We start from the raw sequence: 24,056 nt of genomic DNA on the forward strand, positions 1-24,056 counted from the left end.
CAAAACTACCCTTTCCAACCTACACTGAAGAAAATCCCAATTAAAATGACCATAAATCTTCTCTATGCTTAACAAATGATTCCCACCTCTTCCTTTCTTAACCTAGTATCGACACATTCATTAGCTAGTCCAATATTTACGTTCCCTTCAAAAAGTATTCTGGGTTGATGATACATCTCCTACAACCTAGGAAGCACGGATACCGACACGGAATATGGGTACGACACGATACACTGATACAGACACGGCAATACGGCAAATCTCAGACAAAATAGGACACGGAAACAGCAGGGATACGTCAAGAGTAGTAATAATAATATATTATTTTCTTTTTTTTGATAAGTCTTTTAATAATATATTATTATACATAAAAAATAATTTTATCCACATTATCATGAATGAATCAGTAACTTGGAGCTTCGAGCAAGATTTTGTTTTCAAAATTTTATATTATTAATCTAATTAACCCATAATATATTTTAAAAATGCATTGGAATCACATTCGTTTAACAAAAATAATTATAAAACTACCCCGACGTGTCCTGGTTCTGAAAGTGTCTCAAATGTATCCATGATGTGTCCCTGCCATGTCCATACCGTGTCCAACCAAATACATGTATATATATATCAAATTTCAAGACACTTGTAGCCGTGTCAAACACGTGTCCCGTGCGTGTTAAGAGTGTCCGATACCGCCACAACACCCCTAGGATTGCTTTACAGATTTCATATAATAATCGACAAAATGTATTTACATAAGCTTCATATACTATGGAGCAAGTATACTCAATATGAGCACCCAAAAAGGAATTACCTTTGATCTTTAAATCACCTGTGAAAGACGGCCTTTCAATAAGAGAATCTTGCTTTCCCCAATCCTTCATGCAACTAATGACATTGAGCAGGGGCAGACCCAGGAAGTTTAATTTGGAGGGGCCAAATTAATTGTCCGAATTTTTTTATAAAAAAAATGACTAAATATATGATATGCTTTTATTTATATAAGTCTTAAAATAAATTCATAATACCAAAAACAAAATCTAAGAAAAGATTCACCCATCAATGAAGAATGTTTAATTTGGAGGGGCCAAATTAATTGTCCGAATTTTTTTATAAAAAAAATGACTAAATATATGATATGCTTTTATTTATATAAGTCTTAAAATAAATTCATAATACCAAAAACAAATTCTAAGAAAAGATTCACCCATCAATGAAGAATATTGCATAACCCAACATTATGTGCACATGAATGGCATAAATATGTAAAAATAATTAGAAACCACGAAAGGATAAAACAAGTATACTTTTAAATTATGCTATCAGATAATGTAATGGAGAAGGAGTAAGGAACGGGGCTTTCTATCGATGAACCAACCAGTCGGTTGTTCAAGAATGTCAATTAGCAATCCAAACTACATTAAAGCATCCTTCGCCAAAATCAAGCATAGTTGTGAACAAACCCCTCAATGGTACGGAGTCAAATGCTAGCAAATTCATTTCTAATAAAAAATGCAATTATCACATCTCAGGATCGATTCCTGCTAAGTGCAAACAATTCCTTGGAGGGGGGTGTATGAGTACCAACTAGGATAAAAAAAAAAAAAAGACAATGCGATTAAGAAGTTCGATACCATAGTTCCCATTAACAAGCTTTCAAGTGATGGGCAGGAGTGGAAACACTTTTAAGATGATTCTAGTGCTGGTGCAGCGAACATCTGTGTAAGGTTTGAGCTTCCCTAAAGTGCAAGTTAGAAAGGTTCATAATAAGTCCAGCCTCATCCTCAGCTCCCCGAATAAAAGATATTGGCCTATGTATATTTGAAATGTAATGGTATCGGAAATTTCAGCCTAAGTATATCCGAATTCAATTATTATCGTGATTTTTTTTTAATAGTTAGTAAATTAATCAAATTTAACCCATGAAACATTATCTTGATTATAAATAGATATTAATCAATTAAACATCTTAGTTATGGTTGTACGATAACTAATTAATCAACAAAAAAGATTGTATAAAATTCATATACACAAAAAATATATAGACTTGCTTCAACCATTAATTGGAATTTGGATTTGTTTAAGAGAAAAGTGGTGTGGATAGAATATATCTCAATTGGATTAACAACATAAAGAAGTCCCAAAATAAGGTCTCCTCAAGCTCCTATTGTGATTCTTCATAATTTTTTTGAGGGGCCAAATGTCAATTTTCTTTTATATATTTCTAAAATTAAAATTAATTTTTCATATACATATTTATGAAGGTTTCACAAAAATTTTGGGGTGGTCTCCATTTTGGTCCGCCCCTTACATTGAGGAATTGAAACTCAAGCAGTTAAAACCAGAAAGGGGAAACAACATAAAGAAGTATTTTGCCAATTCACTATGCTCGTCTACCAAATTTTGTCAACAATAAAGTAAAAAATAATAATAATTAAAAAAAAAAATTTGATAAGTTAAAAAATAATTAATTAATTAATTGCCTAAATTATAGAGTTCTTATACTAATAGCAGTAAGCATAATTAAATGATTGTAGCAAACCAAAAACTACATTGATGAATCCATGGAGAAGCACAACCATTTGACAATTATGTATCAATGAAAGGAAACTGCATTTCCTCTAGTATAACAAGCATTGGCGTTGACTGACACTCAATGATGCAATGAAGTACAGAAGTTGTCAAATTTTTAACTATATGCAATAAAATTCATGTTTTCTATTTCAAATTATTTTAAGAGGATACCTCATATTGGAACACATTATACTATCCTAGTTCATACTGTAAGGCTTAGATAAAAAGATAATGTCCCGAAGTACCTTCCCGAATTTCCCACCGAAAACAGAAAGGGCTACTTTCCAGAAGGCTGGTATGTGATGGATAAGTACAGCGGTTAACCTGCGGATATACCTCCCTCTGAGAGCATCAACTTCTTCGCCAGTCAACTCTACAGGTAGTGAATCTCCCAGCAGATGGGTGCTTTCAAGAGTAGAAGAATAGTTGACATCTAACTGATTGCAGTACATGAGAAAAGGGTTCAACATTATTAAGTACTGAACTGGTAAAATTTTCATATCAACAAAAAAAATCATTCTTCCTAGTAGTTTCACTTACAGATTGATTTAAATCTTGCTGAAATTGCCTCCACTTTGCATCAGACAGTGCTTTCTCACGCATCTCATTGTTCAAATTTTCCATCCTTGTTTCATGATCTAAGGTGCATTTCTCAAGCAAACCTCGAATTCTTTGATTCTGTCAAGTATGCAAAGCAAAAGAACTCAGCAAATTGTGCTACCAGGATGATTATAAGAAAAGGCCTTTAGACGAATTGGGAAGGGAGAACATGAACAAACATTTCATTCTTCCTTGAAAATCACAAAAAGGTTGAATGTTGGCCAGTAAAGGTAGAAGGAGAAGACATTTAAAAACAAAAAATTAACTTCATCCCAAGTGTATGATGTAATTCCAAAAGACTTAACAAGCTAAGGTGTTGGCTGCTTGCAGACCTACACAAGCTAACATATAATGATTCCAATCCAGATAGATATTGATGAAACTCTTGTGAACAAATGAATGCAACAGTGTACTGATTGTTTTTTTGCTCACCTGTATATTTAGATAATGCCAGACAGGATCTGACTCTGGTTCCAGCTCCAACAAAAGCCTCACGAGGTTTTCAAGCTACATGAAGCATGAGATTGTACTCAGATGCCAGAATTTTCAACAAATTAAAAACTATTACTGAAGTAAATACAACCAATTGCCTATCACCATTGAAAGTAATACATGGGTAACACTGAAAATGAAGCATAGAAACAGAATATTCAGAGTTGCACTGCAGCCACGTCTTTCCCAGATGACCACCTATGAATCGTATTGACTGGCTGAACCACCCATCACCTGTGCATTAAGTCCAATTTTGTGAATGGTGATGGTAGCCGTGTCATGCTAAAGACTTCAAAGCTATAGAATTAAAGGCACTCAAGTGGTCTCTTAGTATTATTTCCTACATGAGCCTTATGCATTTAACCATATCGCATTGACTGGTAGAACCACCCATCACCTGTACATTAGGTCCAAGGTGGTGAATGGGTGATGGTAGCCGTGTAATGCTAACGACTTCCAAGCTATAGTATTAAAGGCCCTCATGTGGTCTCTTCGTATTATTTCCTACATGGGCCCTGTGCATTTAACGATATCCTTACCAAAGAACTCAGTTGATCAAGTACCAATATGAACATATTATCATCAGATTAAATGGGTTGTGGAACATACCACATAATACATTTGAACAAAATGAAACATCTGACGTGACTTGGTATACCAAATAACCAATTTCAATCTAACTATAGCTTTTTTGCTTCTTAGGAACACCCAATAATGGAATGATCAAGTCCAAAAAGTCGTAAAAACAAAATGGGAATGCTAAAAGTTATGGCAAAAACCTAAAAGTAACGAAAACTTCGACAAATATAAAAAAGTAAATAAAGAAGTTAAGAAAGTAGAATGTGAGGCAAAACATAGAGCATATAACGATTTCTGTTCTATACTAGGCACAAAAGTCTGGGAGAATAATATATATAAACTTGCAAAGCCAAGGGAGAGGAATACTAGAGATTTTAGCCATATTAAATGTATCAAGAGTTAAGACTCACAGGATTTAGTAAAAGACGATGAAATTAAAGAAAGATGGAAAAGTTATTTTGAGAAATTGCTAAATGAAACCATATAGGAAGCATATGCTAGATAAAATATTTTTCCATAGGGTCAAGGAGTGGAAGGTTAGAAATGCCTTGAGGAAGATGAAATTGGGGAGGTACAAAGTGGTAATAATTACCGTGGTATTAAATTAGTGAGTCACACTACGAAACTTGGGAAATAGTGATTGAACAATGCCTAAGACGAGAGACGGACGTGTCGGAGAATCAATTTGGATTCGTGCTGGGTAAGTCAACGATGGAGGCTATTTACTTATTGAGGAGACTAATGGAGATCTCCATAAGAATATAAGTTTATGAACCCTAATTGGTGAGTTAATTAATTATTCAATAGATGATTTAACCTTTTTGTCCTTTGATATTTCTTCAAATTCCAATTTTGCCCTTGGACATATATACCATCACAAACTAATTAACTAAACTAACTTTGAAAAATCTAATCAAAAGATAAAAATAAAAATTCAGGCTCAGACTTTTGTTACAAAATTTGTCAACACTGAATTCTAATCCTAATAGTGCACATGATCAATATTTATATATTTCAAAAAGAAAATATTTCTATATAACAAAAAAAAAAAATATATATATATATATATATAGCATATTATCAAAGAGTAACGTTAAAAGAACTGAGCCTGCCACAGGCTCACCATGCGTAAGAACTCATGCCAAAGAAGTATGTAGTATCACATACTGCGGACCAGTCCCGCCACATCACTGCCAACCTGCTGGTAAATGCACCATGTAAGCCCACCCCCCACCCTCCTCCTTTAGGTGAGGGATGCTTACCACTGACACTACTGGCATGGGCTAACACTTATCTCAAGGTGAAACATGTATATGCATGCTATGAGGAATGATGAATCTCCTTACAAGGATCCCAAGACCCTCCAGAGGTACCTTTCTTATTGAGGACATTCTCTCTATGGATGCACCTCGAAGCCAGCTAACAACCATGATTAGCTCCTCCTCCCTACAGATAAGCTTCTGAAATCTTTTGAGGAGTTCCTCTTTATGTATAAACCTCAATCCTGCAAGGAATTCCTTTCTATGGATAAACCTCGATCCCTCGGGGTATGCCCTCTCAAGTCTCAACAGGTAGACCTTAAGAAAGAAAAAAGGCCCTCGGGGAGCTCCTCTCCATGGCGAGAACTCAAGGAATGAGGTGGGGCCCCACAATCCAAGGGGTATGACCTCTGTATGATAGCATTTGCATGCAATGGGGAGTGTTGGCTTAGCAGTTGAGATTAAAGGAATGTCAAAAAGGCACCATCATGAACACTTGCAGAGGAAGAAGAGAAGTAATCTCTCTCTCTCCCCCCGAGAGAGAGAGAGATGTGCAAAGACCAACACGCCAGTGGCCTAGTGGTACTAGGCCCCTACTTCCCAAAGAGAGGTCAGGGGCGTTTCGAGGTTAAGTCTTTTTTTGGATGTCCCACGGATGCTCCTAGAGTTCATTTTCCTTGGAAGTCTGTTTGGCGCTCAAAGGCTCCTCTCAAGGTTGCTTTCTTTGCATGGACCTCTGTTCTGGGAAGGATTTTAACCCAGGATAACTTGAGAAGGAAAAATCAGGTAGTCGTAAATCGGTGCTATATGTGTCTTCGTGATGAGGAAACAGTTGATCGCCTTCTCCTCCATTGCGCCATGGCTAGAGACTACTGGGATTTGATGATTGGCTTGTTTGGGTTTTTCTGGGTTATGCCTAGATCCGTTAGAGGGTTGATTTGAGGCTTGGAGAGGTTGCTCTGGGGGGGGGGGGGGGGGGGGGGGGGGGGGGGGGGGGGCTCACATTCGGGATGCTTCGAGGGCTACGCCTCTTTGTGTGTGGTGGTGTATTTGGCTTGAGAGGAATAGGAGATATTTTGATAGGAAGGAGATGTCGATTTCTACTCTTAAATTTTCTATTCTTTCCACTCTTTTTTGTTGGATGTCAGGGAGAGATTATAGATCTTTAGAGGAGATTGTCGATTTTTTGGCCTCTTTGAAAGCTTAGAGGTCCTTTGTGGCCTTTTGTAGTTCATTTGGGTTCCGCTCCCCTTTTGAGCGTTTTTATAAAAATTTTACTTATCAAAAAAAGAAAAAAAATGTGTGTGAGTACCAACTAAGAAAAAAAAAAAGAAGAGAAGTAATCTTCCCTGGAATGAGGCTGAGGCAAAACCCACCCTGTTGCAATCTCATTAATTGGTCTGCCCCCCTCCTTTTCCCTAATCAAGGAGACATCCAACCTTAAGCCTCCAAAGTCCAAATAGTCACATCCTAAACCTCTTTGAACTCTACAGCCAACTGACCAAAGACTAAAGGGCTATCCCCTTCACCCATGGTCTTTAGCTGAAGGTAACCTAGTCTAAAAGGAGTTGAAGTGAATCCTCACTCTCTAGAACTCTACATCAACCATTCTACTGCCTGACAAGCATGTATGAAAGCATAATTGATAGTCCATCTCAAAAAGAGAAACATACTGTATTATTCAAACTCTCACAAGGATAATGGAAAACAAGAAAGGAAGTTCCACATAACACTGCAGAAGAACTGTGAATGAATCATGTAATGAACAAGAATTGTCTTTTTATTGTTTTTTAGCTAGTAGCTACATGAAACTCATCTGCTATACGTTTATAACCAAGACCTCTATCATCTGTCTAATACAAGGAAGCAGAGAAACAAAGACAAGTATATAAGATATTAAGACCAGTATCATCATACCACTCACTATCTACAATATTCTAAATTATAATCATTGTTGCTGCAAAAAGAGATATTAAGAACAAGAAGAAAGCCTTAATGCAGGTCTTAAATTTGTGTTTATCAGTTTGGCATGATTTCACATTACTGATGTACCTTAAAAAAGTATATTGTGACCTTACATTTGTTGGGTCTATTTGTGGATCTTCCATGGACCTGTAAAGCATGCCTTTAAACTCTTGAATTACTTTTTCAACCTCCTCAATAACACGTTTCAGTATTCCAACCTGCAAATGATGCACGTTCACAAGTTCACTTACTTGAGTAGGAAAAGAGAACACGGTGGTTAGAATTAATCAAGTATATAAATTTAACTAAGCAAGTCGTTCCGTAAACATCTTAAAGTGAAACATTCAAAATAAGAACAAATCATATCTACATAATTCAAATTTTTAGTAAATCTTGTTTATACAAGAAACAATTTATTAAATACTTATATCTATTGAAAAACAATTCCTAAAACTTAATACTTGATGATGTGCGGGTAGCCATTTTCTAAAATCCCTTAACATTAAAAAACTAAAAAGGACAATACTGACTGTTGATGTGGACCAATAACAAATGGACATGCATTCTTTCATTACCAAATCAGAGATAGTGTATGTATCTACCATCTCTTATTTGGCACGTGAGTGTGTACCACACCATCTTTGTTTTGGTAATTAAAGAGGACGTATCCATTTATTATTAGTCCACATCAGTGGTAAGGATATACACATCCTCACTGGTGAGGACCTAAGTATTGTCCAACTAAAAAATAAAAAATAAATAGAGAATGGCCTCACCAAGCAGAAGTTTGACTTGGCATTGAAAACCACCAAAAGAGAAAAGGAGAACCTTTTGGCTTTAATAAAAACATCAACTATAAATTTTAAAGGTAGAAATTTTTAAGGCCACATGTAGGCACTTTTGGATGCAAATAAAGAATTGTGCCTTGAAAAGTTTCTTTTTGTTTAATGAAGTCAAAGTTCATACTTGTATCTATAAAAGTATTAATTGAATTTTGGAACTACTAAGTGTTTATAAGAAAAGTGGTAAAATGTTATTAATATTGTGTGGGGATTCTAAAAGTCATTACGGGAGAAATCATGAGTCATTAGAAGTTGTAATATAAAAGAGACAGCCCACTCTCTACTGTACCAAGTCTTATTCAATATCATTTTGAGATATTTTCTGATTACAAATTTCTTGGGGAAAAGGCTTCTTTTTGTTGTTGTAAACTTCTCTCAAGGCTTTTCCCAGATTTACATTTAGAAATATAGGCTCCGACAGATTGAAGTAATTCTAGTCTTTCTTACTACTATAAGAAGACTTTCCTTTCGATCTGTTTGCTTCAAGTGGTATCAGAGCCTTTCCTCCAAGATCTGTAGTCATTGCGGATCTATGGCTAGGCAAGGAAGCAAGATAGCCACAAAGCAGACTTTGAGAATTTGCAACATCAAATTTCTCAACAGAGCGCTGTATTAGAACAAGATGGAATTATTTCTCCTCTTAATCTAGACATTGGGAGACAAGGTATCGGCAGACAGATGCATATCAACGTGAAAATTGGACAAAACAGTGTAGTAGAAAAAAAAAATCAGCAGCATAAGCAGTTCAAAAGTGCAAAACGGGGTGCTGCCACATCAGTTAAACAATCCAAAAAACGCTTCGGCAATGATGAACTGCACTAAAGAGTCTCAAATTTGGTACGACGAACATGAAGGATTGAGATACAAGTCTGCCAAGAGCTCAATAGCTTTAGATAATTGCATTATCAACATAAAACAACTCACATTGAGGAAGACATTGGAAATTATGTTGATTTTGTGAATGCCACTTCAGCTTGGGATGAATCACTAGATGGGTAGATGAAGAAGGTGAGACAGACACCAGAGGAAAATTCAACTTTCTTGCTTCCAAAATTCAACTTTCTTGCTTCCAGAATTCGACAACAATGAAGAGGAAATGAAGAAAAAAATAAGATGGAAAAAGAAAAGTTTGAAGAAGCAACCAATTACTTGTCAGAAGCGGAGGCCTGAGGGAGCTATCATTATTCAGTCTGCATATCGTGGATTTGAAGCGAGAAAAAGTGGGAGCCATTGAAGAAATTTTAAGCAAATATCTCAACTTGATTCCCAAGCTGTAGATACGTCAGAGCTTACATTGGTCGATAAACAAATAGGTGGAAATTTTGAAGATAAGACCATAGAACTTCCAATGGTATTTGGTGCAGAGGGCATTGCATCAGATTTAAGTTTCTTGAATAATTTGGTTAGAAATGAAGCTTACTAGTTCATGTCGTTGGAAAATCATGAATTCCATATCCATGATCTGATTTAGGATGAATCCTTGGCACAACATATAGCCAAGTGTTGTTCCAATGCAAAAATCAGATTAATTCAGGTCTTGGTTCCTGATTTGTGTTCAACCAAGTTTCGAAAATCTACTAAATTTCAAAAACAAGCTCTGAAAGTTCAGTAACAGAAGATTAGTGTGTGTTGTTTGAGTATGGAAAAGAAGAAACAAAGGGTGTAGAGGTTCACGTTTGGTTTTCAATAGATCGTGGTAAATTGGCTCAAGCTCAATAGCTAGTTTTCTTCAAGGAGGGGGGATCGATGCAAATAAAGAATGGTGCCTTGAAATGTCTCTTTTTGTAATGAAGTCAAATTTCATTCTTGTTTCTATAAAAGTATTAATTAAGGTTTTGAACGACTAAGTGTTTACTTAGGAAAGTGGTATAATGTTACTAATGTTCTATTGGAGAAATTAGGAGTCATTATTATGAAAGGGACCGCCCTTTACCTAATGTAACAAGTCATATTGAATATCATTTTGAGATATTTTTAGAAATCTAAACTTTGGCTTTCCCAGATTTCCCTTTAGAAATCTAGGTTCCAACGTTGATAGGAGTAACTCTAGTATTTCTTACTGCTGTAAATAGACTTGTCTTTTCTCTCTCTTTGCTTCCCTTTTATATTGAGCTTATTCCAGTGGAAGCATTAGTGCTTCAGGAAAACAATTAAAAACCTCCTATGTAGTACCATTACTGACCAGCCACACTGTGATCCTGGTGAACAGTTATAGGACCCTAGTTTCTTTGGCATTTACAGAAGTTATAAAGCAAATATGAAAGTATCTAGAGAAACAGATATACACGTGCATATAAATGAAGTGAACTATGAAACATGATAAAAGTAATTGAAAAATAACTCACATTTACATCAAATAATTATTCATTAACTTTATCTGTCTTTAACAATAAATTGAAACGGGATTCAATTACATTTTACATTAATCTACCTTACAACTTTTACTTACAAGTATACATATGCTGGATCAAAAGTACAAACTTGAATTTTATCCAAAATAGCCAAGTCAATGTTTAAGGCTTAGAATTGACGTAATGGAGTATTTAATTTACACCATGCAAATGAACAGCACATAAAACTAGTTAGGCAGCTTTATCTGTAGTACAATTAGATTTGGACCCTTTACAAATCTCATTACCATTCCCGGAAACAGGTTAATGAATCTAATGAAATGGTAGGCTCATTAAAGTTGCTTTAACATTTTCAACCATAATTCCATCCATTTGGGAACAATATTTGTAAAGTTCCAAAGCGGGGCGGGGGGGTGGTGGTGGTGAAGAAGAAAATGACAATTACTTTAACTTGTATAAGTGAACACAAAGGTGAGTAGACACCCCCTGGTACAAACATATGCAATTCATTTGACGCCGAAAATTGGAACTGTAAATGATATGCATCAACCAGAAAATAGAAGTAGAAGTAATATTCTTTACATGAGAGGGCAAATCAATCGACTTCGCTTTCCTGTACTCCCTAACCGCCAAGTCATATTCACCCTTACTAATGCTCCCACGGATTGCACTAGGCAAGTTGAATAGTGTTCGGAACCTCTGAAGCATTCCTTGAACAGACCTGAGCTTCTCAGCTTGGGCCTACATTAATGTTCTTTAAGAAATAAATAAAACTCATCTGACCCATATTACCAATAGGAATGAACTCCCAAAGAAATTCAATAAAATTTTAGACTCTATATACCTGTCTCTCAAATAGAGGCCCAAAAGCCCGATTAGCTAGTGAACTGACTCCTTGAATGCAATCAAACAAGTGAGAGGTTCCAGCACCTTCAGGATCTTCTTCAATCCGTTTCAATTTTGACTCAATATCTGTACAATAATGAACATCTCTCCTCATCAAAATCAAAAACAGCCCATTTTTTTGCCAACAACTTCAAGTAAAGGTTTTGTAAGTATTGATTCAAAAAATTATAATCATAGAATTGATTCAAAAAATGAAGGCCCACATGCCAAAGTACAAAGCTAGCTCCAGAATTAAATGTCTTGTGAGAGGATGGCTTACCATCAATGGTTGTTTTGCAAGAGACAAAGCAATCAAAATTTTCTTTGACCAATTGTTTTTTCTGTTGAGTCCGTCCTTTGAGATCAGTTTTTAAAGCAAGAGCACCAGCCTCCAAGTCTGCTGCGCTTGTATTGTGGTGTACTCGAGATAGAAACAGCTTTGCGTCAAATTTCTCAGAGAAATACGTCAACTTCTCTGCAATGTCCATGTAGAAAATGTTTCAGCCAAATTGACCACTCAATTTTACATCCAAGGACTAGTTGGCCATTGCAACCCCAAACTTATATTTCAAGATTTTCCGACCATTTAGGATGCCAACAAAGCCTATGTGCAGCACTCATTTTAAGAACCAACAGAAAGAAAGAAAATCAAGCAAGAACATTCTTGTAAACAATAATATAATAAGAGATATGAGTACCGCGAACGTTAGAATCGATATGATCTTTTTCAAAGTTGGATGGAGAAGTTTCTGGATGCTCTGTGATCAACCTTAATGTCCTGTTATTTATTACCCTGTCAAAGTAACATAAACATAGAATTATCAACAACAACAAAAGTAACATAAACATAGAATTATCAACAACAAAAAATGTAACATAAACTTAGGTTAACAGAGATGATAACAAGACAATGAACAATTCAAGAAACAAGCAAAACATGATAATGGACTTCATCTTGCACTGGGAAAAGCATTACAATATCTATTTGCCTGAAATTAAAACCTTATGGTTGTTATCAGGGCAGTAAAATGCGCAGGTTCCCAGCATGAAAGGAGAACCAGAAAGTAAGATTTTCCAACATAAGAAAGACGGTATAAACTCAAATTTTTAGAATATGGACGCAACTCCAGCAAAATAGAAATAATTGAAGAAACCAGCAAGTGGGGTCTGTAAGGCAACAATGGGTAACTGAAAGTATCTTGATGAACAGTTCCAAGTTGCAAATGAGCTGAGTTTCTTAATTACCAAAGCAAGGAGTATATATGAGCATTTTCTTTCCAAAACAGGCACTAACAGTAGAAGAGGAGTTTACCCCAATCCTAGCGGATCTACAAATTCCATGCCACGAGGAAGGGATTGTAAATTCTTAAGACCCTTTCTAGCAATTGCTGATGGCTTCTGCTCGAACTTTTGAACCACTGGAACAACTCTTGTCTCCCGCATATCACGGACCCTACGAGAAAGCTGCCAAAATACATAACCTTAATAAATTGCATAATCCATAAATATTAAAAAGAAATAACAGTTAAAGTCACGTGAATGAAATTTAATAATGATAAATCGTGCAAGCATGATTATGTAACTTTAGAGTACATCATTTGAAATAGGTAGAATATTTAAAACCTTTTGTTTTTTTTTTTTTGTAAGTACTAAAAACCTACTATGTTTGGACCATTACTTTATGATTTATGTCTGCCCACCAGTAGTTAAAACTACTCAAACACAGGAAGGGTTCAGAGACAGGAGCTGCTAAGAATAGAAGAACTTAAGCTGAGGTCAAATAATCTATATATCACAGAGGAGACAAGAACTACCCATATATTGCCTACAATACTCCTTCCATTTTCTAATATTGCCTATTGCGAGTCAGGTTGGAATGCAAGTTACTGTAAATGACTGGAGTCAAGAGAAAACCAGTAAGTTTTATAAACCAAGAGCTACTCTTGGATTATGTTCAACAGTTTCTACTCAAAACCAGTAAGGATTCCATGCTGTATGTAGTACAGATTTTATCTGCATACTCCGCAGAGTAGACCTTTGTTTTTCTTAACTTCATGATTTAGAAATTAAAAATATTTTTGAAAATACAAAATTGATGATGAAATCTTATTTGTATTATAAAAGAGATACCAAAATTAGAAATGGTACAACTGCCTATCTAAAAGCTAGTTCTCTACAATCATTTAGATATTGACTTGCTTCACGCTACTGGCAATTTATCATTTTATTCAACATTAACCAAAACATACCGAGCTGCAGATAGGGGCATACTAGTTCCAACTTCCAACCCAGTACTTTTTCCAAATCATTATAAGCTTCGTGGACTAATCTACCTACAAAATTAAAATTTTTAAGAACTCACCTTCCAATGCTATTTAAAACATCAAAAATATTTGAATCTCGAGAAAATAATCTAGGTTACAAAAGCAAAATACAACTAAAGTTCAAATTACGCCTATATAACTAAGTTAAGTTCCTCTTCACCTCCAATTAAAATTCCACGACCACAACGAAATCCAATCAATCACCGAAATTCAACAAAATTAACAATCAAACATGAAAATATTTAGATAGATATATATACACACACCTCAGATTCGTCGACTCGCTTCCAACAATCAGGCTCGCCCCCATCCCAGCTTCTATCATCGTCCCTCCCACCTCTCGGTGCCCGATTCCTGGACCCGAGCGCTCTGTCCCTCGCCGAATCCTCATCGCCGGAGGAAATACTGAGCATCTCCACCTCCGAATCGTCGTCATCGTCCACCGGACGACGTCGCTGAGGCTTCTGCATCTGGGAAGCGGTCGATGTAGGGTTTTTAGGCGCGGAACTCCTCTGATTCGCCGTCTGCGGCGGTCGTACGTAATTCGCCACCGGCTTCGACGGTTTTTTGTAATTGAGATCTCGCTGAGCTTGTTCTTTCAGTGCGATCTGAAGAAGCTCGTCTTCGTCATCACTGTCGTTCATAATCTTAACCTTATATATACGTGTGTACGTATATATATATATTTATACGTATATTATTGAAATATTGACAGGTGTTTCCGTATTTGGATCTGTGAGTTGGATGATTATTGCGATTAATGCGGAAAATGTAAACACAGAGAGAGACGGAGAGAGGTGGGACTTGGAGGTGAATGAAGGAGAAGGACTAGATTACGGTACATATCGCTCAGAGCGTTGAACAGAACAATAGTGACACGTGTGGCAGAGCTGAGTTTTTTATATTTCACTTTTCAGTTCTTCTTTTCAAAAAATTAAAATTATAATTTTTATAAAAAAATAAAAATTACAAATGCCAACACCGACCGCAAAGTGGTCAGCAGCGGAGCTATGCCCCCAAAAATTTTCAATATTTTTTTTGTAGCCCCCAAAATAATTATATTATAAATAAACTTAATTTATTATCCCAAAATTCATAATAAATTTTAATTTGGCCCCCAAAATATTTTCAAAACATTTATTTATTGGTCCAAAAATAGAGAATGAAAATAAATTTAACCTATTTCTCCTTTAAACTCATACAATATCAACTTGCAATCTTTTAGCCTTACTTTTGAAAACTTAAATCTTGTGAAATAAAAATGTAAGTTCATTATTATTGCAATCCCTTCACAAAAATAATAATAATAATAATAATAATAATAATAATAATAAATATATATATATGAGTTCATTTGCATATAGACATGTATAATATTCATTATATGAATTTATGAGAGAAGAAGAAGAAATTATACCAATGTCCCTCGTCTTAAGTGAAGTGACATAAAGGAAAATTAAGTTTTCAAGTCAAATTAGTTAGTACTAAAAATTTGCAAGAAAATTATGTAAAATTATTATTTTATGGTTTTTTTTCATTATTATTTTATGGTTTAAATAGCATGTAAATTACCATAAAAGAAAGGGCAATATTGTAAGTTCACAAAACTATATCAATAAATCAAAATTTTCTTGTGTTTTTTTGGAAGAAACTTTATGGGAAAATTAGGTGGTTATGGACAGTGATTTTCTTCAAAATTTTCCTTTTCCTGCTTACCAAAGTCCTAAAATGTTTAAAAAATTACATTTTCTAAATTTTCTTACTATCTCCGTTTAACCAAACGAAGCCTAAAGATGGTGCTTATATTATTTATAATTATATATAAATCTCTATCAACAAGTATTGGGAGCCTGGGGAAAAATAAAACTAAAGTATTGTAAGAGCCCGATGGCAAAAATGCCAATAACAATAATGATATTATATATGTTAATATTTGTAGTTATAAATAAATAAATAAAATCTATAACTACTCGTCTACTCATTATATAAATTACTAAAGTATTTATCTATTTTAATTATCTTAGATTTGTTTAGTTATAATTATTTATTAATTTTTTTAAATCTTTCATCAAGCTAATAATGATATACATTTGCGAAAATAGAATCAAAGTATTAAAAAAAATTTAATTTTTTAAAATTTGAAACTTACAATTATTTAATTTTTTTACATAATACTAAGCCGGCCCCCAAAATCCAGATTCCTAACCCAGATTCCTAACTCCGTATTAGTGTGTTTTTTTACATGATAAATAATATACAGACACTCATTTATCCTACGAAAATATTGTTATTTTTTATTTCGTGAATTATATTAGATGTTACTATATTATGAAAAGTGTATTTAGAAACCTGAATTGAAAAAACATAGTAAGAATATTTTAAGAATTTCTTATCGCAATGGCAAAGTTTTTCTATTTTGAGTTGAAAATTAAGAGTTCAGAATAATACTTCGTAATAAAATATGTTCCTATGAGACACTTATGAGTTATGCCAACCGTTAGTTAGTTTTCAATTACGCTTCTTATATATTTTCATTTTATGGGAATACTAAAATAGTGGTTGGTTTAAAATAAATATTTGTGAGTAATATTTCAATTTTACTATAGTGCTCAGTAAAACGTTTAGATATTGTAAAAACTTATCATGGGCATTCATGATGACCTTTTGACATTTATAAGCGGGTAAGAACTTTTCGTGGGTCGCTTATCATGCCATAATTGCCATTTGACATTTATAAGCTGATTTTTCTTACCAATATTTGAATTTTGCAGTGAATGACACATCTTTTGAAGTGTTGAACTTGATAATTGATAAGGAAACGAAAAAAAAAACTTGATAATTGATCCATCAAATATTTTCTTTCCTCTTTGTTTTTTTCCCACCAAATATGATAATTAAAACTTACCATTTAATTATCATAAAAAGTGAGAATATCTCAACTGAATTGATAAATCTGTATAATAATTGGGGTCAACTGCAGAAAACACTCTTAAAGTTTTAATTTGGTGCAAATAGATCCCTTTGATAAATTAAAATCATAAGGTGACTAAATTACAAAACTGGAACCATTTTATAAAATATATAAAAATAAATAATTTTGTAAAATGACAAAAAATGATACTATTGGAGAATGCTGACAATGGACAAGTAAAGATAAAAAAGAAAATTAAAATTAAAAATTAAAGTATTAAAGAAAAGTAAAGGTAAAAATAGGAAGAAAAAAAAAAAAAAAAACCAAAATAAAGTACAAACTAAATAAAACAAATCTACTCCAAACTTCGAAAACGTACACTGATATTGGAATTTATTTATTTATTTGTTTAATAGTGTTGGTACGGAAAAAAAATAAAAATAGGTAACTGAAATCTCAAAAAATTCAAATCTGTTATATATATCTCATAAATGTGTGTGGGGTCCCCCAAATGTCTTGTGTCATCCATAAGATCACAATGGAGTCTTATAGTGGAAGCTCCATTTGAGCCTTACAGTGGAAGCCAAAATCCAAGCCTGTATAAGGCCATGTATATAGGCCATGTGTATTACCATTTGGAGACACATTGTAATGAAAAGCATTTTCTCTCTCTATTTCGTGTTCTGTGTGTGTGTGAATGTTTCTCCCATAAATATTACTATATATATATATATTTGTATAATTTATTCTGTGTCTTCTCTCCTACTTACTTTGATTGTTTGCCCTGTTTAACTCATTCTGTTTATTGATTCTTACATCGTTGTACTCTTATTCCTATAAGTCCAGATTCGAACAATAAGACCCGAGCCAAACAGTAAGACCCAAAAGAGGCCTGAGCGGGACGGCATGAGCGGATGAACGCGTGGATAGGAATTATATATTGCTTTGAGAGAGTCATGAAAACAGTATGCTTTATTCAGTCATCCAATCACAAGTCGTCCGAGATAAGAAACCATGAATAGGTTATTCAGATCTTCCTCTTCAATGAGTTCTAGATCCAGAACTAGTCTACCTCCTATTCCAAACATAGTTAATGAAGAAGAATACCAGGTTGAAGATATTAGTTTAGATTTTAGTGATTGGAGTATTCTTCGTATTCCAACCAGATAAATCTACAAAACCAGTTTCTTCAAGTCAACCTTTCTTAGTGACTACACAGTTAAAACAGTAGAACAAATCTACTCCTTATCTAGAGAACATGAAAAATGCCAGTTACTCACTAGTAAAGCAATTAAGAAACATAAAGATCGTGGATCCAATTTTATTCACATAGGATTAGTTCAAGTGGCCATTAATCCATTTGGTAGTGCTGGTCTCAATGCCTCAGTACTTTTAGCCCTTCGTGATGCTAGATTCCTAGAATATGATGATAATCTCCTAGGAATAGTCGAAACCAGTCTCTGTAGTGGTCCAGTTCATTTTAATTGCTACCCTGATCTAACCCTCAGCCTCACTGATCCTCATTTATTAAAAGCCTTAACCCTTAATATTAAAACTTCTGGTTACAAAATGCTCCCTGGTTCACAATCCCTAGGTCTTATCTACCGAATTTATTATAAAACAAGAGGAACAAATCTCAACATTAAAGCCATAAAAAAAGATGCTAAGGGCCATACTCTATTAATTGAAAGTAGTTCTGCTGATGCTAATATTCAACTCAAAAAAACTATTGCTTGGAAAGACATTTATTTACCAAATGAGTGGTTTCTTGAGAATGAAATCATCCATTAAAAATACAAAATGATATATGTAGTCTTGATAGAGTCCAGGAATATATTGACGGAACAGTTAGAATAAGCTTTGATGAATAACGCCTTCTAACCCGTTCTCGTCCTTCTACTTCCTCCAGACTAGATCATGACAAAGATAGTAACTCAGTTCCTCCTCTTGACAGAAAAAATTCAAGACTTAATCCCAGTTCAAAGATCTTAAGTTAAAAGGCATTCACATTGAAGAACAAATTAGTCATCCTTGTTACGAACAGACTCCTCCAACCAAGTCTCAATCTGCACCTAATTCACCTACACCTTCAGATTTCATTGGTAACATCAACCCAGTTGATCCTTCGTTAAACACTATTAGTAAACCTTTTAAATATAATCTCCCCAAGTTACATGATGAATATTCCTCTCAGCCAAACAAAGAAAAAAGAAAAAAAAATTCGGAAAAATCATACTGAGAAGGAACAACAAAGAATCCTCTGTCATTGGCAAAAATTTATGACAGATAATCAGCTAGAAATCAAAATTTTTGATTATCTAGAAAACTGTTATAATCAAGTTAATGTGTTAACTAAAGTCAAGTAGAAAAAATCAGATAAATCAGTAATTTTCTCTTCCCATCCTCCCCTAGACTCTGTCGTTCTAGATCATATGGGAACAGAAATTCCTGCCTCCCTTTTAAAAGTTGCTACCACAGTCACTGATAACGACACAAGAGAAATCATTGAACAAAATAATTTTACTAATCAATATTTACATACTATTGGGACTCAACTTGACAAAATTGAGTTTTCCCTCACTTAGTCTCCCATTCCTCCTGTCATTTCCATTCCACTGGAGTCACCAATTATTTCTATGCCTACACAAAGAAAAGGCCTTCCCAAAGCCCTTCCTGATCCTTCTATCATTCTCCAGATTGAGACTCTTCTCAAAACCATGGAGAAAGGCAAAGCCATTAAAGAAGATAAAACACTCACTGTCATCAACAATACTGATGATTCTGATAGTCTTTCTTCTACCTCCAGTTACCCCTCTGATATTCAACAAATTAAACATGTTTTTTCTAATACAGAAATTAATCGTTGAGTTAATAGACGTGTCAACCCAACTAGTCTTACCAAAAATTGGTACCCTAGACCGACACCGCCTGATCTTCAATATGAAGAAAGAAATATTCAAAATCAATTTTCTGTCTCCTCTGATAAACTCTATGAATTGAATATTAATGGTTTATCAGAACAATAAATCCTTAATAAACTCAGTCATATTTCCATGGTGGCTAATAACTATGTTACTACACATAACCTTAGTAAACCAGAAATAGTTGATCTTCTTGCTTCAGGATTTTCAGGAATGTTGAAATCTTGGTGGGAAAAACATCTAACTGAAAATTCTCGAACAGGAATCAAAAATGCTATTCAAAAAGATAATGATGGTCTTCCTATTTTTGATGAAGCCCTAGGACGAGCCATTCCTGATGGAGTCAATACCCTTGTTTACACCATAGTAGACCATTTTATAGGTACTCCTAGTAACATCACCTCTAGAATACATGACCAGCTTACCAATCTCTCTTGTCCAATCATGAGTGATTTCAGGTGGTATAAGGATGTATTCTTGTCCAGAGTTATGCTGAGAGATGATAATAACAAACCATTTTGGAAAGAAAAATTCATTAATGGTTTACCCAACCTTTTTGCTCATAAGATTCGAGATACTCTTGGTAAAGCCACAGGTAACATTGATTATGATAATCTCACATATGGCAATATCATCAGCTTAATCCAAAAGGAAGAATTAAAGATGTGTATTGACATGAAAATTAGTAACCAGTTACAAGATGATAGGAAAAGAGTTAAATATGAAATGGGAACCTTTTGTTAACAATACGGTCTTCCACCCATAGCTCCATCTAGAAAGAACCCCAAGTCCCACAAGAAGAGTTACAAAGGTTACCGTCGAAACTACAAAGACAGGAAACCAATCTTTCCTAAAAATGAATATTATTCTCTAAAGCCTAAACCTAAAAAGAAATTTAGGACAAAGAGCTTTAAAAAGCGTACCCATAGTAACCCAAATATTACTAAAGATAAGTGCCTCAAGTGTGGTTGCCAAGGTCACTTTGCAAAAGATTGTTATGCAAAGACAAAGATCAATCCGTTATAAATCCCTAGTGATATTAAGGAATCTATTTACCAAATTGTTCATTTAAAAAACACTGATGACAGTAGTAGTGATCCAAAAGTTGGCTCCTCCTCACAGTCATCTAATGTTTCTCCTAGTTTACCCAATATTACACTAGGATGTAAAGAAAGTTGTTGTAATCCTAATAAGTCAATTAACGTTCTCACCAAAAATGATGAACAAGAACATTTACTTATTGATTTAATCAGTAAGGTTGATGACCCTGAGTTAAAAACCTTATATCTTAAAAAACTTAAGGTATTATTAGGTAACTCAGAATCTGAAGCCCCGACAATTAGTAAGTCTAATTTTAGTCTATATAAAACTCTAGAAAGATTTAATAACAAACCAAAAGAAGTCACTGTCAAAGACTTACAAACAGAAATTGACATAGTAAAAAATGAGATTAAAAATCTCAAAACAGATCACCAAGTCATGAAAAATGATATACAAGAACTAAAACAACATTCTACTTTTTCCTTTACAGGAAAAGACTCTTCCGAGTCCTCTGATGAAGAAACCTCTACTCATTCAGCAAAATCAAAACATTCAAACCCCTTTGGTTCTGAATCTTCTAACAAACTCCAAACTTTATGTCACATTTCATTTCAAAAATGGTATACTAAAGTTACCCTTATCATCAACAAAGATTTCAAACTTGACGTCGTTGTTTTGGTTGATACAGGAACTGATCTTAATTGCATTCAGGAAGGTCTCATACTAACTAAATACTATGAGAAAACCTTTGAAAGGCTAAGCTCAGCCAATGGTAGTAAAATGGACATAAAATACAAGCTTTCTAAAGCTCATATTTGCCAAAACAATGTATGTTTTAAGACATCATTTGTCCTGGTAAAAATATGACTGATAAGCTGATATTAGGTGTTTTATTCATCTACCTCCTCTACCCATTCACCACTGATAATGAAGGATTAGTCACTCGACCTTTTGGACACAAAGTTCAATTCAAGTTCCTTAGTCCTCCTTCTAGGAACGAATTGAAATCAGTAATTGATTCCTCTGTGTCTAAATCAATAAATCTGCTTCAAAGTAAAACTTAACAGCTGAACTTCTTGAAGGAAGAAGTTAATTACAAAAGAATTGATGTTCAGTTAACTGAACCAGTTCTCTAAACAAAAATTCATGATTTTGATCAACAAATTAAAAATACAGTTTGTTCTGATCTTCCCACTGCTTTTTGGCACAGAAAAAGACATTCTGTGAAGTTACCTTACATTAAAGGGTTTAAGAGAAGGCATATTCCCACTAAAGCACGGCCTATCCAAATGAGCCCAGAAGTCATGGAATTCTGTAAAAAAGAAATTAACGATCTTCTACATAAGAAGATTATTAAAAAGAGTCAGTCACCCTGGTCGTGTCCAGCTTTCTATGTTCAGAAAAATTCTGAAATAGAACGAGGTGTCCCTTGCCTAGTCATCAATTACAAGCCTTTAAATAAGGTCTTAGAATGGATTAGGTATCCTATTCCCAATAAAAAAGATCTTATTAGTCGCCTTAGTCAAGTAGTTATTTTTTCCAAATTTGATATGAAGTCAGGCTTTTGGCAGATCCGTCTTCATAAGAAGGATAGGTACAAAACTGCTTTCACTACCCCATTTGGTCATTATGAATGGAAAGTAATACCCTTTGGATTAAAAAATGCTCCTAGTGAATTCCAAAATATCATGAATGATATTTTCAATCCTTATAGTCATTTTTCCATTGTTAATATTGATGATGTTCTAATCTATTCCAAGTCCATTGATGAACACTGGAAACATTTGAAATTGTTTCTAGCAACAATTCAAAAAAATGGTCTTGTTATTTCTGCTACAAAAATCAAGTTATTCCAAACCAACATCAGGTTTCTTGGTTATCATATCTATCAAGGTCAAATTCATCCCATTGATAGGTCTCTTTAATTTGCTGATAAATTCCCAGATCAAATTTTAGAGAAAGCACAATTACAACGATTCTTAGGGTCTCTAAATTACATTGCTGATTTTTACAAAGATCTTCACAAGCAATATAAACCCTTATTTGATCGACTTCAGAGTAAACCCCCTCCGTGGACTTCTGTCCACACTGATATCGTCAAATCTATTAAACGTTATGTCAAGTCTTTGCCTTGTCTTGGCATTCCAACTACTGATTCTTTTAAAATAATTGAAACCGATGCCTCTAACATTGGCTTTGGTGGCATCCTCAAGCAACGAGTCAGTCCAAATGCACCTGAACAATTAGTTCGATTCCATTTTGATGTATGGACAAAAGCACAAAGTAACTATAGTACTATTAAGAAAGAAATTTTATCTATTGTTTTATGTATTAGTAAATTTCAAGATGATATTTTGAATCAAAAGTTTTTACTCATAGTTGATTGTCAAAGCGCAAAATATGTTTTAGAAAAACATGTTGAAAATATTGCTTCTAAACAAATTTTTGCCCGGTGGCAAGCTATATTAAGTATATTCGATTTTGATATAGAATATATCAAAGGAAGTAACAATTCTATTCCAGATTTTCTTACCAGAGAATTCTTGCAGAAAGCCGATGGCAGACAGACAGCCTCCCCAGAGGCCCCACAGAGTTAAACCTTTTGATATTTGCTCCGGCAAAACCCCAGTCACCAGATCATAATCCCAGTCACAATCTTCTGCCCTAGCAGTCACCAATAGATTTCAACCACTTACTTCTCAGTTATCAACCTTCAAGTCTGCTCTAGTTAACCCTGCACCTGATCCCTTCGAAGTCACTACTACAAGCTCCCCCCAGTCATTTGCCCTAAGGCCTACCCCCAAAGCACCCAGTGACTACATTGAAAAACCAGTTCATGCCTTATTCTACATAGAACCCTCTCTTAGTCACATCCAGAACCCTATTGAATTGGCCCAATCCTATTTTTCCCCTAATCTTTATTATTGCTCCAGTCATCCCTTCAAGTCACTTCAATATTACAGAAATATTCTGTATTCCACCAAGTCCATCCGTATTAATAAAATCTTTGACAAAATTGATAAGACAAAGGTCCTTTACCATTCTCTCTGCATACAAAAAATCACGTCCTTAGAAGAATGGGGTAGTCATCCTGCTCTATGCAAACCATTACCCGATAATGATTATGTGTTTAATTACTATGATTACATGAATGCCTGGCTTATCATCCTGCTTAACCAAAATGAGTCATTCACACATTATTGGTTTCTCAATTTTGATAACCAATTCAATTACAAAACTCCACTCCTTACCTGGTTTTTGAAATGGTGGTCTCAGTATGGCTCCATTCCAAAAATCTTGCTCCTAACTCTT

At 34.5% G+C, this 24,056-nt stretch overlaps 1 protein-coding gene across 3 annotated transcripts in view; it reads right to left on the bottom strand.

Annotated features, from left to right (window-relative positions):
• LOC132274362 (exocyst complex component SEC5A-like) overlaps positions 1-14,737 on the bottom strand; it is a 35,121-nt gene extending 20,384 nt beyond the window's left edge. For 2 of the 3 annotated variants that reach the window (XM_059775626.1, XM_059775625.1), the window contains exons 1-10: positions 14,138-14,737; positions 12,860-13,011; positions 12,246-12,340; positions 11,828-12,022; positions 11,507-11,634; positions 11,245-11,403; positions 7,583-7,687; positions 3,607-3,681; positions 3,115-3,252; positions 2,820-3,011 (exon numbers count right to left, since the gene is read on the bottom strand). In XM_059775626.1, coding sequence (XP_059631609.1) covers positions 2,820-3,011; positions 3,115-3,252; positions 3,607-3,681; positions 7,583-7,687; positions 11,245-11,403; positions 11,507-11,634; positions 11,828-12,022; positions 12,246-12,340; positions 12,860-13,011; positions 14,138-14,515 — 1,617 coding nt within the window. In that variant the 5' untranslated portion in view covers positions 14,516-14,737. Of the gene's footprint in view, positions 1-2,819; positions 3,012-3,114; positions 3,253-3,606; positions 3,682-7,582; positions 7,688-11,244; positions 11,404-11,506; positions 11,635-11,827; positions 12,023-12,245; positions 12,341-12,859; positions 13,012-13,796; positions 13,881-14,137 lie in introns of those variants that run through there. The other variant, XM_059775627.1, reaches the window with a different exon arrangement.
• Positions 14,738-24,056: the final 9,319 nt, after the last annotated feature.

The sequence above is a fragment of the Cornus florida genome, unplaced genomic scaffold (genome assembly GCF_030987335.1).
Source record: "Cornus florida cultivar Cherokee Brave unplaced genomic scaffold, ASM3098733v1 CherokeeBrave_3.0.0_Hap2_Chr09, whole genome shotgun sequence".
NCBI lineage: Eukaryota > Viridiplantae > Streptophyta > Magnoliopsida > Cornales > Cornaceae > Cornus > Cornus florida.